We start from the raw sequence: 26,785 nt of genomic DNA, 5'->3' as shown, positions 1-26,785 counted from the left end.
CTGCTTACATACTGCTTCATAGCTGTGATGTCCAATTCCAATGAACTACCACCATCACTGCCACATTACTATCACCACTACCACCACCACCACTGCCACACTACTACCACCGTTACCATAACCACCATCACCACCACTATCTGTGGATCAATGGAGGATACTACCTTCAGAGAATTCCACTTAGAAACAGGCGATTTTTCTCTTCTCCAAAAGCATGTATCCTCCATATCTCTCCACTGTTGAAATCTAGAGAGCTAAATGAATATCTACTAAGAAGGCAAACAAACAGGATAACCAACTGATAAAACCAGAAGACTTAGCCAAGTTATCTTACTTATCAACATAAAAGACCAACTGGTAAATGTTCAAAATCAAAATAGTGAGATGATTTTTAACAAATTTCAATAAATCTAAAATAAAAGGGAACATGAAAAACTGTTTCATAAAAACCAGAAAGATATTTAATAGGGAACTGGAGAAAATGGTCTGGATTGCTCGCTCTGGACCATTTGGAATTACCTTCCACATTGTGGCTTATTTTTACAAGGAAAATCCTAATAAAAACAACAACATAAAGCATACATCTCTGAAGTTCTTCACTGTGTGTATGTGTGTGTGTGTATCTACCTATCTATCTATCAGTACGCGAGATCGCTGAAATGGCTAAAAGAAAAACAAATATCAATTAATGCAAGAGTTTCAAATAGCTGTTTCCACAGTGGCCAGACTACTTCTCTACTTGTAAATCAGTGTTAAATAGGGTCAGGTCTCCCCTCAACCCCTTACTCCGGAATCATAGTTCCTAACTTCCTACTAACTCACATTCTGGCACCCACAGATGGGTAATCAGCAGACTGGAATTAACTGTAAACTTTGCCTTGTACCTTACTTAAAAAGTAATCTGGACTAAGGAGGACCAGGAAATAGCACTGGATTGGCAGTCCTGGTAGTCTGTCAGTTTCATCTGTAAAAGCCTATTTGGGAGGATACCAATCTTATTCTCAAACCAAAACCAACCACAGAACAAAGAACCCTCAAACTAACATCCTAACAGGTGATCTGAAGGTTCAGGTACAAACAAATTGTGGCTGAAGGCTATAAAATAAAATCTGTGCTAGGTTTGAATTCTACCTAAAGGTGAGATGCAAAGGATTCTCATTCCCCATATATGTACTAGGAATTTTATTTCTCAGGCTATAAGCAAGAACTGAGATAAAGAATAAGAGTGTGTATGTATGTGTATATACATATGTATGTGTGTGTATATATATATGCAACTACCATTGATCACATTGATCTCTTTATGATTTGTATCACACATTCTGGTAATCATATGCAGTTTTTTCTTGTTATTTTTCACCTGTAGCTTGTATCCCATTGAAGAAGCTTATAATCCCATTGGGGATATGAGAGATTCTATGATTTTTGTGTGTCTCTTAGCACCATAAAACTAGATATTTAGGTGCTCAATAAATATTAGAAATATGTGGTAAATGTAGTTAATGAATAACTATGTCATGTAAATCTTTAAGATATTAGTCCTATTCCAGAAATCATTGCTTCTCTTTTTGCACATTATATTTTGCTTGGAAATTCAAGTTTGTGCTTCCAAATGATACTTTTTTAAAAGAAAGATTTATTTCATATCTGTTCCCATTAAATTTAAATGAAAGGGGAATACCTATAATAACAATAAATTTAAAGTAACATTGAACTAAAGTTGAACCATATATTTAGCTTTCCTTTCTGAATAAAGTATAATTTTACTAGAACCACTTCAAGGAAAATGTGCTAAATTTAAAAAAATATATATTCTTTAATAAATATACTTATTTCAGGATAATCTCCAAATTAAAGCTGGTCTTGTAGCCTGAAATAACAGAAATTATTTACAGAGCGGGATACCACTGGAAAGCAGGCTACTATCAAATACAGATGATGCTTTTGACACAAAAATATAAGTCACAACTAATTTTCTCAGTAAACTTACAAATAAGTAATATCTGTGAAAATTTCTAAAAGGGATAAGTAAATCCTCAAACCCCCTTGCAGTGTATCTTACCTCCTTAGCAATTGTTCTTCTCTTGCCTCCCAAATTTAACTCTATTCCTTCTCTAGAACTTTGCTTTGGAGGAGATAGCAAAAACCAATAGGTTAAGAAAAATTAAGTAGCTATTTGATACAGATAGACACAAGAATTAGGTGTAGAACCTCCAAATTGGAAAATTAGTACCTGATTATCAAGCTGATGAGAACTTTGCCTTTAAGAAAGAAAATCAAGTATATGATCACATTTTCCATTTTTGTACATGTATAATCTGTGATTTTTAAATTTAAATTAAGTTTCAAAAAGAGAATATATTTTCTGAAAATTTAGCCAGTTTCTACAAGAAAAAAAAAATGTTCAATTTCCAATTTTCTAAGTCCTACTTCCCACCTCCCCTTGCAAAAATAGAAAGGGCGCATCAAAAAAGCACTTATAAACTGGATAACTAAAATAAGAAGTAACAATGAAACCAATCTAATCTCCTACTGGAAAGAATAAAACCCTTAGCCATGAGGCAGTACATTGGCATTTCTTTTCCTTTATATACATGCACTATTAGGACTCACTGAAGGGTCAAAAATCTTTTAGATCTTGCTAGCTTAACTGCAGAATGACTAACAACCCAAGAGGGAGGATCTAGGATGATACTTACCTTAAAATAAATTATACCACTGTGCTATTATGTATTCTGTGTATGGATACACAAGCAGTCAGCTGAAAGGTACACACCACACTAGCAAATGCCTGGCTGGCACCATAAGGTCGGATGACCAATGGAATGTCAAGATATGTGTCGATTCTCCAGCCCTCATAACCACATTCCAGACATCTCACGTAGTCCTTCAGCTTTCCTTGATACAGTTCATTTATAAGATCAGCCTAAAAGAAGAATATTTTTATCTTTAAAACAAAAAATATTATAACAATATCTGATTATTGCTTCCAAGAGCACTTCCAATTTTGTTAATAAAAATAAAATTGTGGAAAGTTTGAAAACTTTTATAATTTACCCCAAATCCTATAGGATTATAGCTAAAGCTTATTTGTATTTATTACAGTATGAAATAGAGGTACTTTTTTAGTTAATATGAAATAAATTTACAAAATTCACTTAGAAATCAGCCTACTAAATATATATATTATTATTATTATTAAAATGAAATCTATAACCACATATTTAAATGACACAATCAAAAATTTACTTTCCACTACAAGTAAGATATGCCATGATTATGCTAATGAACATTGGAGTTATAATTATATGTTGAAAAAATGAAACATTCTTTTCATCTTTAATTACTCAATACTACTCATCTTTCCTCTTCTCATACTTATTTTATAAAAACTATACTACTTACTTTGGAATACAAGAAAAAATAAAAACATTCCATAATAAACATAATATATATAAGACAATAATAAAAAACCAAAATCATGTATTTTTCTAACCAGCTAAAAAGCTATATGAAATGTTTCCTTAAAGTAGTCTCACTTTAAAGAAAGCCATTTTCCCCAAGTGTGATTTATCCAAAGATGTGCTTGTTTGTGTCTTTTATCCATTGTATACTGAATTTCAGAACAATCCTTTGAAGAAAGAATCTGAAGCATCATTTATGGAAGCTTTTTACAGCTCCCCATCTTCTGGTTTCCTGCCCCCCTCACTCCCAGTAAGAGTGCCCTGTTATTCTTAATTGAAGTGACGGCATTAGGAAACAAATAAGATGAGTAGGAAATTTTAGATCTATGAATTGATTTTTCCCTTAATTTCTAAGGCAAATCTTTTTAGCACAAACACAGACAAGTAAATGCAAGGCAATTCAAAGAGAGAAAAAGAACTAAGAACTGGAAGGACAAGAAATATAAATGTGTTTATATGCCAAATGGTATCTGGGCTAAACTTAGAAGTATTTTATTTGGGTAGTTGTAAGGAAAGCTCTTTTCCAACTTTAATGTACTATGTGACTTATGAATCCATTTATTTTAAGTGAAAGGGAAAAATTTGTCCACTACTCTCAATAGATTAAATGCTTTGTTAGGAATGGTAAATAAATGCTCTCCCACTCCCCATCTAATGGGCTTATGTAAAGTCTTTTGATGCTTCCAAATCTGACCCTAACTTATGGGAATACATTCAGTTAGCATATCCTGCTTGACAAGACAGACCTACATTCTGAAATACCTAATAGGCAGGTCATAACATCTCAAAAGAGAGACTACGCCTGGAAAATGATCTCACTGAGATAGTGTAGAGTAGAAAGAGGGAGCCTAGAAGAGAGTCTTGAGGTATCATCCATAATGAGTAAAAGGGATGTAGAGAGATGATACTACAAACTTCCCTATTTCTCTTCAAGGTGCAGTCATCCTTCTATTCATAAAGATCAACAGGCTAAGAGGTATTCTCAACTCCTTACTCTCCCTCAACCTGACATATCCAAGCAATTACTAAATCTTGTTACTTTTACTATCACAAAATTGTCATTCTCTTCTTAAGCATAGTCTAGGTTTTCATCACCTCTCCCCTAAACTATTATTGCAGCTTCTTGATTACTCCCTTGTCTCAAATGCTTTCCCTCTCAAATGTATCCTCCCTACAGATGGCAGTGATACCCCTAAGGCATAAGTCTGACTATTACACCTTCCTTTCTCCAAAAGGTCTTGGCCCTATGGCCTCTAGGATAAAATACAAACTTTTTCCTGACATTTAATCTCTTTCACAATATGAGTTTCAGCTCTATTATGTAAAGATTCCTTTCATTCATTCAAAGCTCTATTCATATATCACTTTCCTCACATGGCCCCTCATACTCTTCCTTACCCCACTCCTATGAGAGCAAACATTCAAAATTTCCTTGTATATTTACTTTGCATATACATTTTCCTGGAAGTCTGTCATTTTGTTGGAGATTAGTAAATGTTCTATTTTTTTAGAATATGTTCGGTCTGCCCACCTAGGCTGTCCAAGCCCCTGAGTTACGTCCCTAATCTAGCATGGGGTCCTGCACCCGTGAACTCAATCTATGTTGGTTGATTACTGATGATATACATGATGGTGACAGGTTTTGAACAGGGCTAAGACTATGGGAATTCAGAAGGAGATAGAGGATTAGTGTCATCTTAAATAATAAGTACACAGTGCTGAAGAAAAAAGGTATTATACATCTAGAAAGAAATGAACCAGGCCTTCCTTTCAAATTCTTAGTGTTCCTTCACTACTCTTCCACTAATACATATGACAACCCTTTGATAATTTTGTAGATGATTTTTGAGAAAGTGCAATGGATAAAAAAATTCATCCCAACTCTAACCTATTCAGAATGGTGCCTCTATGCATTTAGGTGGGGCAGCCCTCAGACAAAGACGAGTCAGTTTTTACAGCTAGAACTTTGAAAGTAGAATAAGCCCACACCATGGGTTTATCACACCATGATAAGCAGGACTTTAGTAGTCACAATTATTTTACAAAACTAAATTGCCAAATGCCTGTTTTGAGAGTTCACATGGTACACTAAAGAATGTTGGACCTTTTGAGTTAGGAGAGATGTAGAATTGATTCCAACCTGACAGAAGCTATGTGACTAAAACCAAGTCATTTCTCTCTGCAAAATGTGGACAACAATACCTGTAACTGCTATTTTATATGTATTTTTTTTAAGACAAAATGAGAATGTTAAACCATTTTGCAACTGTTAATCTTTTTATACTTGTGCTGGAAAACATATGATCACAGATCAAAAATAATGAAGACTCTCATCTTCATCATGGTAAATACGTAAAAGGTCTTATCATTTAATAAGCAAAACCAAGCCATCAATCTAGTCAGTCTTTTTTTACATAAATATTCACAGAATTTATGCTATCTGTAAATACCATTCCAACAACCTGGAACTCAATAAAATCACCCTACTATAGTGACTGACCATAAAAAAGGTCAAGCAGGCAACAAGCATCTACTGAGTGCCTAATGTTTCTTGTGCACTAAGGCACTGAAAGTTCACTGGTCAAGTACCATTTCTGCCCAGAAAAAGCACTAGCTTTATTATCAAGAGGTCCTGATTTTACTTCCTTGATCCAAGATTTACAAGCTATGGTGACCACAAACAGGCCAGTCACTTAGTCTCTCTGAAATCCACTTCTGTAGCTATAAAATATCTATCTCATGGCAGTAACGTAAGGAAAAGCCTTCTTGAACCTGAAAACATCATAAAAAGATCACCTGATCTTCCTGACACCTAAGATCCATTACAATTGGGCTTTACTCTACCTATAAGTTTTATTTATAACAACTGGGATTAAATTTGCTCATTTGCTTTTGGAGGGCAAAACTCAGCCCAGTGAAGAGAAGATTCATAAAGGCAGGCATATTTTGGTTCAGTGTTAGGCAAAACTTCCTAAATAATTACAATTTTCAAAAAAGTAGAATGGACTGCCTAGGGAATTGGTAGATTCCCTTCTTGGGAACTAAGAGGAATGCCAGACTGGAGGTTTGCAAGGGAAGGTTGGATGACCACTCGTCAAGGATGCTGAAAAGAAAAATTCTGTTTTGTTTGTTGGATTAGATCATGATTAAATTCCCTTCTAACTCTTGTGAGTCTATGAAATTCTCTATTTCAATCAAACCCATTATCGACCATCTGCCCCTTAAGTATATTATATTAAGTCCTGAATTGAAACCTTTGTTTATTCTGTCTCATTTTCCATATTCCTCCTCTCAGTTTTGTTCCCACCCCCACCCTAAAACTGTTGTGCCCTTTCTTCTCATTAAATCAATATCAAGCTCAGTCTCTAACTCTTCTATAAGGCCTTCTCTAACCAAACACTGATTAATATTCTTCCTTTTCTCTGAATCTTGGAGCAATTATTTTGCTAAATTCATCTAGCACTTGACTATACACTGTCTTTTATTAAAGAGAGAGTGTGTGTTGTGTGTGTTTATGTATGTATGTATATTATCTACCTTAAACTTCTATATGACAGCATCCATATATTAAGAATATTTTTGTTGTTATTTTGGTATTCTTGTTAATACCAGGCAAAGTGCTAATCAATTATTTGCTACATTTATTGGGAAGCTAATTTTTTTATGTGCAAAGTCTGGTGGGAGACAACGAATAACCAATAACATCTCAAATTTCTATGGTGTTTTTAGCTGTAGAAAATGTTTTCCTTCCAACAACTCTGTGAGATAGGAAAAGAAATATTATTGTCACCAATTTACAGATTTAAAAAACAAAACCAAACCCTGAGGCTTAGAGATTAAAGGACTTACCCTGAATCATAGAGTTAAGTATTAGAGTTGATATTCACAACCAAGTCCAGTGCTCTTTCCCCTAAAATATGCTGCCTCCCCCTAAATATGATAAATACACTCTACTTTGTGCACTTTCTACATCCAGTATATAAAATAAAAGGATCTGGGGACTAGATGACACCCAAGGTTCCTTTCTAGCTCTAAAATTCTCAAATTCCAGATCAGGAATATAATTCTGGGTGATCTCCATGGTTAGTATGTATTCCCCCCACCTTAACTTTACCTAGAAGAGTTCCTCTTTTCTTTTGAAATACAACCCAAGTACCACCCTCTTTCTGTCAGTCAGTCAATTAACCTGTGCCCCAGGTGTACTCAGCTATGGGAGATACAAAGAAAGATAAAGGACAGTCCTTGCTCATAGTCAAACTGGGGAGACACACATGCTACAGACAAGAGAAAATCAACAGAGGGAAAAGGCCTTAACACTAAAGGGTATTGGGACAGGGACAGTGCCTTCCCTCCCTAATTACCTTGTATGTATTTTGTATTTAGTTAGATTAATTCACTTCATATTTAGGCTGCACATATTTATATATGTGCTTGCTGCCTCCCCCATTAGAAGGTAAACTCCTTCAGTATAAGGCATGTTTCGTTCTGTACCTTTGTATACCGAGCATAGAACCAAGCACACAGTAGATACTTAATAAATGCTTACTGATTGATAAGTACAATTGCAAAATTATAAATTACAAGATTAAAAAAATCCAATAAATACTAAAAATATAATAATATTCAAAATGAAGAATAAAAATTAATTCAATGAATAAATGAAAGCTCTTGCTGATATTCTTATATTACAAATTACTTTCAAAGTAATACTTGACCCCAAAAGAATTTCTAGCTATCTTAAGTTTAAAATATAAGTTACCTGCTCTGTTTGTTTCCATTTCTGTTCCAATGCATCAAACATGACTCTACAAAGTTCTTGTACATCATGTTGTTGCCAAGCTGTCATAAAAAGAAATCTAAGTTTATTAAAAAGGCAATAACCATCTTCATGTATTTTATATATAAATTCATTTATTTTATAAATAGAAGCCACAACCAAACAAGTGTAAAAATAGATGGCTTGAGAAAACATTTTCTTTTTGATACATTTTCAAATAAGATTTTTGAACTGACAAAGAACACAAAATACTAAAATACACTTTAAGGCGATGTAATTTCCCTTATGAGTACTCCCTTTATTCATATAGATCACTATGTCCCACTCTTTCCCTTCATTCTCTTCCTCCCCCCTCCAAGTTAAGACTTACTTCCTGAGTTAATAAACCTCCCTCCCAATACTATGTAATGGTCAACTTTCTGGTGAGATGCTTCTCCAGAATTCCCTAGGTTGACGCTCAAACTACAGTCATTTATCGTCCATTGTCAGGACCACCTTAAGCCTTTCTAGCTTAATAGAATTTGCCAGGATCTGCTGAAATAGTCTTCAAGAATCCAGGGTCATTACCTTGTTTTAGTGAAGTACTAGAGAAAAACTCCATTGAAAGACTAAGATATAAAAGTAATGTAATTAACCTAAATCTTAAGCACTGTATATTTCCAAGTGCTATTAGTAAGGCTAAGTGAGGCAAAAAAAAAAAAAAAAAAAAAAAAAAAGAAAAAGATAAATTTCCAAAATAAACTGATTTTAATTTATAACAACAAAATACAATTTACAAGAGAACTAATTACCCTCACTACTATCCCATCCAAAGCTTCTTGTAACATCAGTCGTTTCAATTGCTCTCTTTTTGCTGGTTTGTAATAAAACAAAGAGTCTCTGAAGCTGGTATGGAATGCTTGTCACAGGATCTTCTTCAGATTCTTCAAATTCCCACCTATAAAAGTGAGATATTTGAATAATATTTTAAAATCATCCAATAAGCACTTTGGTACCAATATCAATAAAACTTGAAAATAATTTGGAAGAATTTTTATATTCATATGTGCTCATGATTTCTCACCAAAACTGGAGTTCTAGATCCCCAAATTCCTAACATATGGGAGATCTCCATTTGTAATCCTAATGTTTGTGAAGATTCAATATGCCTCATAAAGTCTTTTTTCACTCTATTTCATTATATAGCACCATTACTATTTGAGCTAATTTGATCAGAAACCTTAAAAATATCTAACTTATTACGTCTATGAAGTGACCTCCTTATTATAGTTCATCCCCAAAGGCACCTTTATCCCATTTTTAGGTAAAAGGCAGTAATTTGAGCTCTTTCTAATTACGCATACCTTAAATACTCATTTTAATAGTTCTTTTAAGGTATGTAAATGTACTTTAGTCCTTTAGAGTAAAAGAAATAATTTGGGTTTTTAATCCCTTCCACTCAGCTAATATCTTATCCAAGACATCATCTCTTCCACAGCATCCTAAAGTTTGTTGGTATATTGCGGTAAATTTTACTGTTTGTTTATTCAAAATGACTAATTCACCTTCCTTGTAATTCCCTCAACCACCACTTCAGTGAAGGCTTTCCTCGTCTCATATATGGATTTATTATGACAGCTTCCTAAATGGTCTAATTCCTTTTATGCTTTTTCTCCTTCAGAATAAAAATGTATTTGTCACAAAATTTTCCTTTAACAATCCTTTGTCAAGTCACTTCCCTGTTTATGAGAAAAAAAAATTATCTTTGACATCAAGGAAAAAAAATTCTGCCTTATATTCAATGCCATCCCTTACTCTACTGCCACTCTATCTATAAAACTACAGTTAAATAAAATTTAAATGTCTACTTAGAGTACTGTGATAGGTCTTGAGAAAGACAAAGTTTTAACTAGACATAGTCCCTGTCCTCAGAAGTTTACAGAATAACAAATGGAGAAAATACTAACATAGCAAGTTATAAAACAGAATATTAAAGGATAACTGCTTTACAAAGTTACACAACAAAGTGCTATCCAAGGCTTGGGAAAGTCACAGCTGATCAGGAGGATTGGAAAAGACTTCTTGAAGGAGGGAGCATTTGAGGTTAGAGTTAAAGGACTGAAAAAAATTCAAGACACTAAAGAAGGTATATAGGGTTATGGTGTCAAATTCAAATGGAACCAGATTCTTTTGGATCCCATAATGACTTAGAAAACCGTAAACTAACACTATTTATGTTACATAATATTTAAGTTTATTTTGTTAAACATATGAGATTCCCTCAACCAACTTTTCCTCCAACTCCTTAAAACTGATGTCTCTGTTTTAGGGAAAAGCTTGAACACCCAGAGCCATGAAGATCAAAAGAGAACTAATAGGTGTTCAAGGAATTATTAGTTTGGCTGGTGTACAGATCACATAGTATAATATGAAATAAGCTTGGAAAGATAGGATTGATCCAAGTTATGGAGGATCTTGAATGCCAACCAGAGGGGTAAAAACCACTTTAAAGCAACCGAGAACAAGATATTTTAAGAAAAGAAAGGACTTAAACAGATCTACACATAACAACACCATTATCTGGCAACAGTATGAAACACAGTATGGTAAGTAAACAATTAAGGGTGACCTGAATGAGGCTGACACAGTCAGTGGAAAAGAGGGACTGTCCTTAGTAGGCACACTAAGAACTCAGAAAACAGGGACGATTGAAGAGATAATTCAGAAAAAGAATAGAACTGGCAATTGAATTGCCATGAAAAGAGAAGGAAAGTCAATGTGGTTTTAAACACTGGTGACTAGATAAATGATAATGTTTCAAGACTACTACTGGGAAAAAACTCTAGCCAAGGTGCTACACTAATTCTATTCCCCACCTCTCAAAAACACTGTGCTTATTCTACTTCTTCGACTTCCTTTATAATTCCCCTTGTTGGGTAATTTTTCAAACATTTTTTAGTGAATAGAGTGCTAACTCTGGAATGAGAAATACCCAAGTTCAAATTTGGCCTCAGAAGTCACTAACTAGCTGGGTAAATCATTTGACTTCTGTTTGGCTCAATTTCTTCATCTGTACAATAAGGATAATGGTAGACACACCATAGGGTTGTTCTGAGGCTCAAATGAGATAACAAATATTTATGCAGTACTTTACAAAAATTCAAATGATATATAGAAATGCTAGCTATTGTTGAATTCACTTGTTACATGTATTTCAAAAGTCAGCATGTTAGTTCAGACTATTACTTTAATGTTATTATTGCAACTAAGCTACAGGCCCAGATATATTGTTTTATTCTTTTATTTCCACCATAACTTCTAAGACATACATTCATAGTAAGTACATAATAAATGCATAGTAAATGAAAGATATGAGGCTAAGTCACAAGATAATATCAATTTCCTAATTAAAACAAACTTAAAAAGCAGGCACCAGAACACTCAGTGTGGAGTTAATGGAAACTGTCTTAATTTAAAACAACCTATTAGCCCCATCCTCCAAAAAAATCTACATTTAAGTTCTCATCTCTAGACAGTTCTTATTTTTCAAAAAAAAAAAAATGATTCATTTTATTTAGACAAAACATACTTCCCAATAAATTCTCTTACAAATCATATTTCTCCCCAAATTAGATGACTTTTCTTCAATTAGAAAGCTTCTAATATTAATGAAATCAAAGGCCTAGTCTATCCCTATTAATTAATCAATCAAGCTTTTAAGTGCCTCCTGTATGCCAGGTACTATGTTAGAGTACAAGGAATAGAAGTACAAAGATCAAAACAGTACACACTCTCATTCAACTTACTTTCTAACAGAGGAGACAGTAAGGACACATACAAATATACAAAGACTAAGTATAAAGAGAATAAATACAAAATAGAGCACAGCACTAGGGGACATGGGAAAAGATTCCATGTAGAAGATGACACTTGAACTGCATCTGGAAGGAAGAGCACTATTTGATGAAGATGAAGGAGAGGGGGGTGTGCATTCAGGAACAGTGTATGGTCAGAGAAAATGCATAGAGATGAGAAGAGAGGCCATTTTAGCCAAGTCAGCATGCTCAAGAGGGCCTATGATATCCAATGAGGCTAGTAGATGAGAGCAAGTTTACAAAGCACTGTAAAAGATAAACAAAAGAATTTGTAATTGGTCCCAGAGGCAGGAAAAAATCATTTTGATAGCTCTGTAGAAGATGGATTTAAGTGGAGAATGGAAGGAAGACCGATTATAATAATAGAAGCAAGAGGAAATGAGGGGATGAACTGAAGTGGTGATTTGTGAGTAGAAAGGTTCAGATATAAGAGGAGTCAGATTTGAGAGATGCCAGGGAACCAGAAATGGCAAGATTTTATAACTAATGTATAGGGAGTAAAGGAGAATGAGGAGTGAAAGAAACACTGATTTTATGATCTGGAAAACTAGAAAAATGTTGGTATCTTCAACAGAAATGGAAAGTTTTGAAGAGCCATAAGTTTGTATTGGATTTGCTGTGTGTTTGAGTCTCAGCAACATTTAATTTGAACTATCCAAGAGTCAGCTAGTGATACAGAACTAAAACTCAGGAAGGAAAATGGGACTAGATTTATATTTCTAAGTCACTGACAGGCAGATGATTAAAGCCACCTGATTAGGTCACCAAATGTAAAGAGAAGAAACGATAGGGATCTTGAACAGAATCTTGAGGAACACTCACAATTCAAGGTATAACATGAATTATGAATTAAAAGGCTAAGAAAGAATGATTAGACAAGGTTAACTAGGAGGAAGATGCGTTATAAAGAACTACAGATGAAGACAGTATCCAAGAAAGAAAGTTCTTCAATGTCAAATGTAGCAGATAGACTGGGAAGGATAAAGTCTTTAAAAAAAAAAAAAGAAAGAAAATCAACAGATTGGTCATTAAGAGATCAACGGTAAATGGGGAGAGTAGATTCAGGCATTTCAGATTGCAAGGGGCAAATGACAGTTTATTACTTGCCAATTACTATGCTAAAGACTTTTGCAATACCTCAAATAATCACCCCAACAACTCTATAAGGTAGGTGATGTTATTTTTCCCCATTTTACAGTTGAGGAACAAATGATAAAGAGTGGTTAAATGATTTGCTCAACATCACAAAACAAATGTGTTTGAATTCAGGTCTTCCAGACCACAAGAGCAGACTTCTAACCACTTAGCCACCTAATTGCTTTGTAATGTAAGCTCAAATCAGTTAATAAGATAATTAAATTCACGAGATTTATTCTTGGATAGCTGTTACACATCCATTGTGAAAAGCACCTTCAGTATTTTAAAGACTAGATATCACTCCTGAATATGCTCCCTCTATTGATATAATAGATCAGATACTAATAAGATGCAGATAAGATGCAGATTCTATAGCCAAAAACAATGGAGAGAAACTTTATGGCAATGAGGATCTTTAGGCTGATCCTGTGACATACTCAGAGCTGAATTGGTCTCACTTTTAAGAATTCAGTTATTGGGGCAGCTAGTTAGTTGGTGCATTGGATAGAGCACCAGCCCTGACATCAGGAGGACCCGAGTTCAAATCTGCTTCAGACACTTATCACTTCCTATCCCTGTGACCTTGGGCAAGTCACTTGACCCCAACTGCCTCAACAACATCAAAAATAAATAAATAAATGAAGAATCCAGTCATTTCTATACCAAGATATGAAACTTTTGTCACATCATAGAAGACACCTTGTTAATTAAAGTTGAAAACTCGATTTTTAAAACTCTTATGTCTAATCAGAAGTCCTTTAAAAAATAATTAAGGAAAGGAGAATTGTTCAATATAGTCAAAATGTATACTTAATGTATTCTCTCAAATTCTCTCAAAATGTATACTTAATGAAGTAGCTGTGACATGATTTAAACCACTTTAATTTAAATATAAACATATTTCTAAATTTGTTCCATTTACAGAATACGAACTTTTGCAATTTCTCCATTCAATTACTGCTCTAATTTTTTAGACTCAATCTCTTACATACTATCTAGGAAAGCAAATCTGGGAGGCAGGGGGAGAATAGCACATCAATGTTTTAGTGAAAAATGAAAGGCACTCAGTGTTTCTGATAAAGGCCTTATGTCTAAAATACATAAAGAACAATGCCAAATTTAAAAGCATATGTTATTTCCCAATTAATAGTTAAAGAATATGAACCATTTTCAGATGATGAAATTAAAGCCATCTATATCATATGAAAAAAAAATGCTCTAAATCACTACTGATTAGAGAAATACAAATTAAAACAACTCTGAGGTACCACCTCACACCTCTCAGGTAGGCTAAGTTGATAGGAAAAGGAAAAGATGATAAATGTTGGAGGGAATGTGGGGAAAACTGGTAATGCACTGTTAGTGGAATTGTGAATTAATCCAACTATTCTGGAGAGTAAGTTGTGTTTTTTGGTTGTTTTTTTTTTTTTTTTTTTGCTGAGGCAATTGTGGTTAAGTGACTAGCCCAGGGTCACACAGCCAGAAAGTGTGAAGTGTCTGAGGCCAAATTTGAACTCGGGTCTTTCACTACCCCAACTAGCTGCCGCTTGGAGAGTAATTTTGAATTATGCCCAAAGGGCTATCAAACTGTGCTTATCTTTTGACCAAGCTATGCCATTATTGGATCTGTATTCTAAAGAAATCATAAAGGAGGGAAAAGCAGCCACATGTGCAAAAATGTTTGTAGCAGTTCTTTTTGTGGTGGCAAAGAACTGGAAAATGAGTGGATGCCCATCAACTGGGGAATGTCTGAATTACTTATGGTATACGAAAGTAATGGAATATTATTGATCTATAAAAAATGATGAACAAACTGATTTCAGAAAACTGGAAAGATTTACATGAACTGATGCTGAGCAAAACAAGCAGAACCAGGAATACATTCTACATAGTAACAGCAAGATTGTGTGATGATCAACTACGAAAGACATAATTCTTCTCAGAAGGTCAGTGATCCAAGGCAATTCAAATAAACTTTGGACAGAAAATGCCATCTAGAGCCAGAGAGAGAAAGAAAGAGCTATGGAGACTGAATATAAATCAGCACAAGCTAAATTCACTGTTTTTTCTTTTCTCGTGGTTATTCCCTTTTGCTCTGATTTTTCTCTCCCAAGATGATTCCTAAAGTATTTACAAAATTAATGTACATGTGTAACCAGAAAAAAAATTTAAAAGAAAGAAAAATGAAAGGCAATATAGCATTAGCAGAAAGACTACTAAGTTTGCAGTCAGAAGACTTAGGTTTAAAACCCAGGATATGAACATATCAATTAACCTGTGCAGGCCTTAGTTTCCACATCCACAAAATGTGAACATGCCTATTTTTTAGAATTGTTCAGAAGAAAGCACTACATAAGCCTTAAAGTAATATGCCAATTATCTTTTAAAATTATTTTAAATACTTACTTATACAGTGCATTCCTGAATTCAGGAGTCATGAAAAGTGTTTGCAAAAGGCTGTTCAAATAGCAAGTCATTGCTTGATTTACTAATCCCACATATCCTTTAAAAGAGAAAACAAATAAGTATATAATTCAACACATAAAAGGAAAAGAAGCACAACACATTAAGCATTTATAAGCAATAATTATTTACTTAGAACAAAAGTAAAAGAGTTATTAATATTACTTAATTTGTAACTATAAAAATTACTCTAGATCTCATTCAGGTACCTGTTTTTACTAGATACCTATAAAAATCTCATCTCTGGTTATAACTTCCTGACAGCATGTCAGATTGCTTCAAGTTATAAATAACAGCACATAATACAATATATATTTATTAGGTATCTCAAAGGGATTTAAAAAAGATTTTTATAATAGTGAAAACTGAACTGCTTTACTAATATGAAAATAACTCCCTTATATTTAATTTATATATTATATAGAATAAAAAAATAAGTTCATTTATGAAGGTCTTATTAGCAATCTTTTCTAAATGGTACATGCATCTCTTGAATTGATAGAGTCACACAATTTCTCTGTTCTTCAGTTTCTTCATTTGTAAAACAAGTGGTGTGAAACAGACAATCCCTAAGGTCTCTTCTGGTTTTAATGGCTTTTAAAATAAAGTCTATAAGAAGAATTAAAAAAAAAAAATTGAGCAAAGTTGGAATCACTGACATGAGTTAAAAGCCTTCGAAGGTAATTACTTTGTAACAGTAATAGTCATTTGGATATATGTGTTCTGATATTTTTGTTTTAAAATTATGTTATACTCATACTCCAGATAAACTCCTTTTCAGAAAAAAACAAAAACAAAAAACTTGGAATTTAATAAAATATCTTTCAGAACACTAGGATGGGATGGAGCTTAAGATAACACTAGGATGAAATAAAGGAGCAAAGGAAGTGTTAAAAGAGGGGAACAGGGAAATGCCCCATGCTTAAAGCACTGAAGGCATCAGAGTGAAGGCAGCTGAATCAAACATGTTACCATCTATTAAATATTTAACAATCTTAGCAACCTATTCAATATATGAAACGATCTGTTTCATCACCTCAAATTACAGATCATCATGTGGTATGTTTTACTGTAGATTGTTTTATTGAGGAAAGAGAGTTCTTTCAAAGAATAGTTCTGTTTCAAGTGATTTTTGATATCAAATGCCATTAGAGTGAAAGAATTTTTCATAAAATGCATCAATGGGATAGGCATATATATATATCATGTTAATGGGAAAATAATTCAGAAGCCTAGAGAATCCTTCCCAATTTCAATTATTAATCAGAGTAAAAATAAAATCATAACTCAACCAAACAGTAATTGTCATTGTAAATTATTTTTTAAAATTGCAATGTCTATACAAAAGTATGTTTTGTTTAAAATTCAGTTTCATAAATGATTTGATTCCTGAATGAAGAATGCAAATTATATAAACAAACTAGGTTGAAAAATAAGTAGGAAAAAGAATCAAATACATAAGAACTCCAAATAAATTTACGCCCAGCAAAAATCCTAATGCCTTCAAAACAGAAGATATTAATTCTTTAAATGCACTCCAATATTGGTGGACATCAATGAAATGCCTCTCCAACAAAACAAGGGAGCTAACTTCCAACACTTAATAAAACAAAATCAGATAATTTACAACAGGAATGTCTTTTTTTTTTTTTTTTTTTTTTTAAAATAAGTGTTCAATATTTTTGATTCTAGTTATTTTCAGGGAAGCAGAAAAAAGTTGGGGGTAATGCAAAGAAAAAGAAAGGATCATAGAAGGCTATAGTAGAAAAATAGGAAGGAAGACTGTGGGTGGGACAAACATTGATGAATGGTGTAAGTTGAGAAAGAGGAGAGGAATAAATGGTGCACCCTCAGACACTCACTCTGGGCTTTACACATTTGAGAGGGCAGGAAGTTGGGAGAATAGGCAGATAGGGACTCTAATTCATTGTTTGAATTAGCATACAACTTGTGAAGACTCCTTTGGCCCAAACAGTTGTGTCCCTTGGGCTACAACTCTTAGTTCACTGCTTTCATCCTCCTTCCCTCCTATCCCAAATTTCATCAATTGTTACTGTATTCCAAGGTTACAATTAGCTAATGTGAAAGATTCTTTCTAATAATCAAGAAGGCTAAGGAATTCCCAAAGGGTACTTTTCTCTAGTCTCAGGCTTCATGTACACATTTTAACAAGAACTCCATAGAGAAATTATTTGGATTTTATGCTGTATTATATTAATTTATGCTAATTAAATGTTTACTTAGCATAATGGTGGTACAAATTTTTTTTCTGGCAAATATCTTGGAATATACCGTTTAGAGGAATTGCATTATGCAATTATCCAAAATTATTACCCAAAATACTTGTCCCTCAAATAGCTAACATTTCCAGTTCTAAGCTCAGCTTTGCCATTAACTATCTTGGACAACTTAAAACTTCTCTTTTCTTTATTTCTTTATTTACAAAAGGAATACATTAAATTAGATTCCAGCTTCTTAAACTATGATTTTTAAACATATGGGGTCTCATAACTGAAAAAAAAATCTTAACTTCATGATCCCAACATTATCAGTAAATGCTTAATTTTTATACCTATTTTATATACCTATATAATCAGGTCACATAAAAATTTCTCAGACTAAAAGGAGTTGGGAGTGGGAAAAGTTTAAGAAGCCCTGAACTAAATAATATCTAAGGTTACGTTACTCCAAGCTCTAAAATTATGATTCTTAAACAAAAATGAATTAATATGAAAATCTTACCTGTTTCTGATTTATTCAAGATTGAAGAATATGAATAGCTTTGACCGACATAATCATTGGTGGAGCCTACAGAACCTTCTCTTGGAAGAGGCCCTATAAACCTATCTTGCACACTGTCATCTGCTACATTGGTATCCTCCTAAAAGTCAAAGTGATAAATATTTAATGAACAATTTTAACTGAGGCAATTAAAAAAACCACACAAAACCATAAAAGAAACTATATAAAATGGTATCAATTATTACATTTTACTGAAGGATTTTAAAATAGGTAAATAAAATAATTATCTGAATATTTAGATTTCCTAAGTGCATTTTATAGTACATACATAACGGGAATAGTACACTGATGTTCATTTCACAGTCTCTGGAGCACTGAAGCCACAGAACAGGTACACATGATCCTGCTTTCTTAAAGGCTGTGCCATTGAAGCACAAATTCTGTCAGATCCTCCCAAGTTACAATGGTATCAAATATGGATCAAGCGACAGGCTCTGGGTTAAGTCTAGAAAGGTTCATCACTAGGTTGGTTGAAATATTTTAAATAAAATAAAATCTCAAATAAAGTTACTTTGGCCAAAGCAATTTATGAAGATTACCAACAGAGTTAAAGTGGGAGTTTGATCTGCATCAAGAGAAATACTAACACCAATAACATGATACTTAAATAGTGAAATGAGATGCATATGAGATATTGTTGGCCATCTCCATGATTTCTTAGGGTCCCAGGATCAGATATTTAGATTGAGGCACTTTAGTGGTGAGACAATGCAACTTGTTCATTTTACAGATGAGATAACAAGCTCTGTGACTTGCTTATGGTCACAAAGGTGGTAGAGAGCAAGAACCAGCATTCACTCTGGACCCTCTGGTTCCAAATGCAGCATTCTTTCCAGTACACCATGCTGCTTCTATTAGGAAAATTTTTCTGGTTGGTAACAGAAACTATCAATCACAACACATTTCAATTTTATTCAGAACTATTTATGATGCAGTTTGGGGGTCAAAAATGTGGCCCAAACGAGGAGATATTGGTACAAAAGAACTAAATGTTTTTAGGAACAACCTACCCAAAACAATTTATAACAAGCCAAAAATCAAACAGAGAAAAGCATCCAAGTATTTATAGAAATCGCTAAATGGGTTTCTGGGTACTTGGCTGGATATTTGAGCAACAGGGTTGAGGACATGCAGTGCATACAGTACAGAACATATGGCCTTACCGCTATTTGAGGCTGTTCACCATCTTTATCTGTCAAATGCAGAAAGTTTTTCTTCCCAGGTTCAAAATTAGTGTCAAGAAGAGATTTTTCACTGGTGTGATCCAAAGGAGGCTAATGAATATAAAATAAAAAGCTAAAATTATCCAAAAAAAATTTAATTATAGCAACAAATCATTATGATTACCATATAAATAGACAAAGGTTTCTGCAGTATTTGACAACAGACTCCTTTGAAACCCAGTAAGTTTCTTTTAATCTAGACTTGGCATTTGCTATCTACACACTCACACAGTTAGGTAGCTAAGCACCTTCACTTCATGGGCCAGAAACTATCTGGGATTAGATAACAAATCTATTTTGTTAGTAGTAACTGGGATTAGAGAATTTCTAAGGAGCTCTTTCAGCTTTCAATCTAATCATTACATAATTTATACTATCAAATACTAGGAGATTTTTAATGAAACAGTCCCCAAGAAAAATGACTTGGGATATAGATGAAGAAAAGGCAAAAATGGCAAGGAAAAAAAAAGCTAAGTCTCAGACAAGGAAATTTAATTATAATTACTCTTATGCTTTCCAAAATAGATACAAAGCAGTACCCCATCTGGACTTTATCAAAAGGAACTAAATATAATTTTGTACAACTGAGGGCACAGAAGAAAACTTATAAAATCTGGACATATTATTTTCTAAACAATTTCACTAAATGTTTAAAAAAAATTAGGTCATAAAATATGATAGTATGGTTTAAAATAAAGCAACACCTAGTTTTTCTCAACTCCTGTTTTTGGAGGATGGAGAATGACTTTCTGAAGATATATAAAGATTAAATGGGTAGCTCTTCATAGAACAGGCAGCCAGAATTTACCATCAATTAAGGGGGAAACAACATTAAGCAGTGTCTGGATATGGAATCAGATATTCTGGTTTCAAGATACAGCTTGGTGTCAGTCTTAGGACAAATCAGAGTTCAAATACTGTAACAAACACTCATTAGTGTTAAGCACTATAGTATTATTAGAATCTTGGGTGTCATTTAGTAGCTGCATTGCCAGGGGCAAGGACATCTCATCTATTTGTAACATAAGAAGGATAAGACTTCTTGATCTCAAAGAGCAGCTTTCATACTCTGTGATTATATAATGCCTGCATTATTTACCTCACAGAATTTTTGTGACTAGTAAACAAGATAATGTATACAAAAAGCTGTTTAGTACCATTTAAATGAAAGCTATTCTCAAGTTTTCCTCTTCTTCTCTGTAAGTCACTAGAAGAAACCTTAAAAATGGTGGCAACTCCTTTCAAGCTAGCTGATTTCTTCATGTCCAAGTACAGACTGAATTCCTTTATTTCCCTGGGCTCCTAGAAAGGCATGGTTCTCTTGTGTCTGAGTTCCAGGTTCACTCATCCAGCCTTATGTCAATATTGTTTCCTCAAAAGTTACCTGAAGGTCTGACTTCCAGGATTTCCCCTGGACTGTGATGAGAGAGAATCTTTCATTTAATCAATCTCTCCTATGATTGTCTTGTCCTTTTCTATCCTTCTCTTTCTGCGTCTGGTACTGTTTAAAATTGATTCTTCCTATATTTTTAATTTTCTCATTCTAGGTCATAACAACTTTTGAACTAACAGTTTCTCTAAAAACCTCCAAATTAAGCTCCCCTTCACCAACCTTGGACTACCTGAATTGCAAAGAGCTCATAAGGATGTATCAGCATTTTAAAAACTTTATTAATCTCCTGCCACATGCATACTTAAAACCTTACTTTTATTTTTTGTTCCTGTCCACCAGTCTATAAAACCATAACATAGCCCAGCTACCCCTTCAGTTTGCAGCAGTGTATAACTTATCAGGTAAACTTAATGCTATCTGTGAATTTTCTTTAAATATTTCTACCAGATTAGGCTTTCTGAACCCATTTGTGTGATGCAAGCATGACCAAATATATACACAAATTAGTTGGGGTAGCTGAGAAAAAGGTGTTTTGTTTTCAAACACAAAAAAGAGTTCAATTCTCCTGTTTTTAAAATTAAATGTGAGGGAAAATAAAACTAGATTTAGTGTTGTTTTTTTTTTAAAACAATGACTCATTTTTATAGTACTTTTAAGATGTAAAAGATAATTTATTCACAATATTACAGCTGGTGTAGGTTATATTAATATTATTCCCAATTTAAGTATATTTCACTTTTCTACTGTATACGGACACCAAAAAAAAGAGATCTGCAGGGAAAACAGAAAAAAGATGAAGCAAACAAATATCAGCATATTTTGTTTTAAAACATTATGAAGGAAAAAAAAAAACTTGGTTTATTTATGAATAAGGTTATTTAAGAATAGGTTAAAAGAAAACCATGTTGTAAAAGCTTTATAAAATGTTAGACTTAAAGTTTAATCTGAAGTATAAATGTCATTTAATCTTAAGTATAAACATTGTATCTGCACCATTAAGAAGTAATAAAAACAGCAGAGATGTCAGCAATACTCCATAATGGAAAAACAACAATCATTCTTCTTTATAAGATCTCTCTGGGCATAAGCAATAGAGATGAAAAGAGAGAAAAGGAGACAGAGAGAGTAGAAAGAGAGATAAGCAGAGAGGGAATAAGGGAAAAGAAGGAGAAAGTTTCTGTAGAAAGCAAGATTTAAGAAGGGTTATGAAGAGGTATCTTAGAAACTGACTTCTGGTGAATGAAGGGCGGGCAAAAAGGGCAAAGCTAATGTTTTTACTTTTGAAAGTAAAACTGTCTAACATGCAGATGGAAATGCAGGACTAGCGTTTAGAACATTGCAAATGATACATATCTGGGGGGGTCAACCATTTATAGGGGATACTAGAATGGGGGAGAATGGATGGAGAAAAGGTATCTCAAGACAGCATCTTGAGAAAACAGAAGAGAAGGGAAATGAGAACAGGCTAAGAGAGATCTGAATATTTTTATCCATAGAGGTAAAAAAAAGAAGAAAATGAAAACATCAGAGTGAGATTATCTAAATAATTAAATGAACAGGATATAAGAATGGGCAAAAATAGATGAGATTAAACAAAAAGGTGAAAAGGGATAATGCTGAGAAGCAAGAAGGTTACCTCTTTGTCTAAAGTAGGCAGAAAAGACAGGACTCATTTTAATTTAATTTTTTTTATCACATACCTATTATATGCAAGACACCATGCTAAACTCCATGGATAAAAAGAAAAAAACTAAAATGATTTCTACCCTCAAGGAACTTACACTCTACCGGCAGAACAAAATTAATAAATGCCTTTAAACTGACTGATTACAAAGTAATTTCAAGAAGTAAAGAGGGCTATTACATTGGGGGAGAAGGAAAAGTTCTGTGAAATGAATAAATGAAAAAGCTTTTATATATATGTAAAGTGCATATAAAGTGCAACACTTTATGCTAAATGCTGGAGAGACAAATGGAAAAGATAGTCCCTGTTCTTAGAATTCACATTCTAATGGGAAAACACCACATATAGAGGACTTCAACTGCAATTAAGATTGGAAGGTCTCATGGCCTTTAGATGATTATGCATCTTCTTTAATAACATGTTTAACTAAATTCAGTTTTGGATTGTGAATCATTTAATGGTGCCAAAAGGACTTTGGGTTACAAGACTTCTCTCCTGGGCTTGTTTCCTGGGATGAATGTGGTAGAGGATTTGAGGGAAATGATGCATTGGGAAAAAGGGAGGCTACTGTTCCCAGACTCTTAGGCTTACTCAATGGTCAGTTAAACCTACCCTTTAGAAAGCTAAGATGTCTAAGAAGAGGGGATAAACGCTATTGTGCAGAGGAAGGCACATGTGACCAGGAAGTCGAAGATTAGAGTCCTATCCCTTTCATTCACTTACTTGTATGACATACTGCTTACCCTTGGGGATTGAGTTAGCTTATCTTTGAAATAGGGATAATAATATTTACAGTACCTATCTCATAGGGTTGTTAGAAAAGCACCTTGTAAATGGAGATATATGAGCCAATGCAATTATTTGTAGTAGAAAGTAGGAGGAGGGCAGAAACTGAGAAAGCTGCCACTAGACAGTTTCTAGCTTTAGTGAATTAGGAAAGTAGGCAAACTGGGGCTTTCAATGGGGAAAAGAGTCAGAATAGCTGCTATGGGTTATTTGATAAGTAGTCAACAAATAATGAGTAAAGGAACTGCTGAAGGATCAAATGAGATTAGAAAGCATGAGCATGTGGTTGAATGATTTGCTCCTGTAATTTTCTATAGCATGAGAAGAGAAGTAGAAATTGGCCCAGCACTGGGACATGATGGGCATGGCAGAACAAGTATTATAGAGAATATTATTAAATTGGGGGTGGGAGAAAGAAGAGTATCTAAGGAGTATCTAGGATGAGAAGAGCAGCAAATAAAGTAAGAAGAGAGTAAACAATAATCAAAGAAACAGATCATGAAGAGGATGGCGGGATAAGTACATCTAGTATGAGGGAGATAAGATATTTCATCAAATTTTAGTCTATCATTTATTTCAGATGACTAGATTATTCTGTCCCAGCTAGTTTTAAAGTTGATTTGTATTTCTTAAGTTAAAATGAATTTGAGCTTCAGTTTTCTATTATCTCAGAAATCTGGAGGCCTGTTGTAAAATCTAGAGTAAAATCAGATATAAAAATACTCCAGTTATGAAAACATTTTAAAAGTCTGACTAATGTTAAAATAATAGCAGTAATAATTTTAGCAACTTGAAATCAGACGAGTTAAATATAGGGCATTACCATGTCAGTAGCATTGATTCCATTTCCCCATACCAAATCAAAGGTTCCATTTACATAGCCCACTTTGTTGGCAACATCTTCAAATAGTTTCCTCAGTGGAGTAGAAGCTGGTAAATTTAAAGTGATTCGTTCATTGACTGTCTTTGAATTAGTAGTATCTTGTATAATACATAAAACTCTAGGTTCTTCAGCAGCATTTTCTATCTGAAATTAAAAGAATCGAAATAATTATTTGCTTTTTAAAGGGAAAAAAGTTAATATAAGTTCATTTAACTTTACTAAATAATCATTTTATAAAAACTAAGGAAATACATTACCGTTTTTAGGCCCATGTTATGTAAGTACTAATATTACTATTAGCATTCCAAATGTCACATTTTAAGTAAAAAGTGTTAGAAATGGTACAAAAATATCTTTGCTTAAAAAAACAATAGGGCCACATTTCAGAATGATTACAAAGGCATACTCACCAATTTAGTTTGAGTAGACAACAATATATGAACAATTTTAAAGAATGAACATCCATGAAGGTACAGAATGATAAAATTTACAGTTGGTAATTTGGCACATTTAATAGTATACAAAATTCCTATTTTATGGCATGACAATTAGATATAAATGCAAAGCAGCTCAATTTTGTGACAGGTAAAACCAGGAGAAGTATTATGGTATTATTCCTTTTTTTTTTTTTTTTCCCATCTGAGTAACTAGAAAGCCTATTAAGTTTAAGTGCTTTATCCAAGATCAAACAACTATCATAATAAAGAGTAGAACTCAGATCTTTTAATTCATAATTAAGGGTAGCTAGATGGAGCAGTGATAGAGCAATGGCCCTAAAATCAGGAAGACCTGAGTTCAAATCCAACCTCAGATACTTAACACTTACTAGCTATGTGACCTCGGGCAAGTCACTTAACCCCAACTGCCTCACAAAAAACAAACAAAAAAAATTCAATGGTGTTTTCATAATACCATTTTGCCTTCTCTACAGGTTAAAACCTACTGATTTGTGGGAGGATATAGAAATTTAACTATTTATAGCACTTTCAAAAGAAGTACTTCTATAGGAAGGTGTCTTTAGTTTTAAAGAAGTAATTTAAAAACTAACATACAAGTTAATTAGTCCCCTAGTTACTAAGCTAAGAACTACCTGTTGTTTAGCTTTTCTTCTATTTTTAAAACAGCAGCTCTAAATAAAATTGCAATAAATGCTACAGTTATTAGTGAAATTAAAAAAAACTTTTATAGCTATGATTTCATCTTTCATCTACATATTACCCACAGCTTTCATCCAAACTTTTTTTTTGGAAAGCAAAGCATCTTAAATAAATCTGAAGGAAAAAATGTGACCAACATATGGGACTTGACTGACAATTCTAACCCATTTTAATTGTGCATCTTTTCATCTACTCTGAGCTTTAATGGCACTCAGAAACACTGGCTATTAAAGTTTCTCCAATTATATAAAAATTGGTAGCAGGAACTGTGCCTTCATACTTATTTTGGCTCTCCTGTGGTGCCTACCACAATATTACAGTATTACACAAATAGTACATTGCTTTAAACAAAACAAACCCAAACAAACCCAAAACTGTTGCAGGACTTATAGCTGCAAAAAACATGGAGTTTTAAAAAGTAGTTTAAAAATAACTATCCAAAACCTTTATTGGTATTTATTCATATTACAAATGTACAATTAGGAAATGAAGGGAAAGATGCAATCAGTTTAAAAGCAACTAAACTATGCAGACAAAATGAAGAGAGATAAAACCTAAGGTCTTTCCTTTTTCCCTTACATTTACCTACTAGGGTCTATATACTCTTTCCTTTGTGAGCTCTAAAGATCTAAGATCAAACACGACTTCTTTTTTTACTTTGTTTTCCCAGAGTCTAACACAGTGTTTTGTGCATAATAAATATCTGTTGGTCAGAATTAAATGTAAAAGAAGATACATGTAGTTTCAGGGACCCCTTTCCAGATTCAGATTTCATATTACAAACCAATGGAGTACATGCACATAATTCAATTTAATTAATGTGCAGACCATTCAGAATAGCAGAGCATTCTGAAAATGAGAGTTGGGAAGGTAACCTTTTTCACTAAGACCATACAAATTTTTTTTAAAGCAATTATGGCTAAAATGCCACATTTCTGGAGAACTGAAGAGAAGAAAGCTGGCATTCTATAAGTTTTCACTGTCCTCCATCTTCACCCCTAAATTGTGGAAGAAAAACTAAATTTTCCTGAATATTCAAAGTAAGTTTGTTGGGATTTTCCTTCAAAGAAATAGATACACGAATTTTAGGGAAAGAAACATCTAAAGAGGTCTGGGAAAATCTGTCAGTCTAATAAGTAATATTTGAAATGAAGAGTGCCCA

General features: G+C 33.5%; 1 protein-coding gene across 3 annotated transcripts in view; it reads right to left on the bottom strand.

Moving 5' to 3' along the window:
• USP47 (ubiquitin specific peptidase 47) overlaps positions 1 to 26,785 on the bottom strand; it is a 93,337-nt gene that overhangs the window by 41,230 nt on the left and 25,322 nt on the right. For all 3 annotated transcript variants that reach the window (XM_051965717.1, XM_051965719.1, XM_051965718.1), the window contains 7 exons: positions 24,407 to 24,610; positions 19,661 to 19,771; positions 18,438 to 18,576; positions 15,639 to 15,735; positions 9,033 to 9,178; positions 8,224 to 8,303; positions 2,777 to 2,926 (listed from right to left, as the gene is read on the bottom strand). In XM_051965717.1, the coding sequence (XP_051821677.1) occupies positions 2,777 to 2,926; positions 8,224 to 8,303; positions 9,033 to 9,178; positions 15,639 to 15,735; positions 18,438 to 18,576; positions 19,661 to 19,771; positions 24,407 to 24,610 (927 nt within the window). The remainder of the gene's footprint in view (positions 1 to 2,776; positions 2,927 to 8,223; positions 8,304 to 9,032; positions 9,179 to 15,638; positions 15,736 to 18,437; positions 18,577 to 19,660; positions 19,772 to 24,406; positions 24,611 to 26,785) is intronic.

This window comes from Antechinus flavipes, chromosome 6 (assembly GCF_016432865.1).
Source record: "Antechinus flavipes isolate AdamAnt ecotype Samford, QLD, Australia chromosome 6, AdamAnt_v2, whole genome shotgun sequence".
NCBI classification, from domain to species: Eukaryota; Metazoa; Chordata; class Mammalia; order Dasyuromorphia; family Dasyuridae; genus Antechinus; species Antechinus flavipes.
This window is presented reverse-complemented; position numbering and strand designations above follow the sequence as displayed.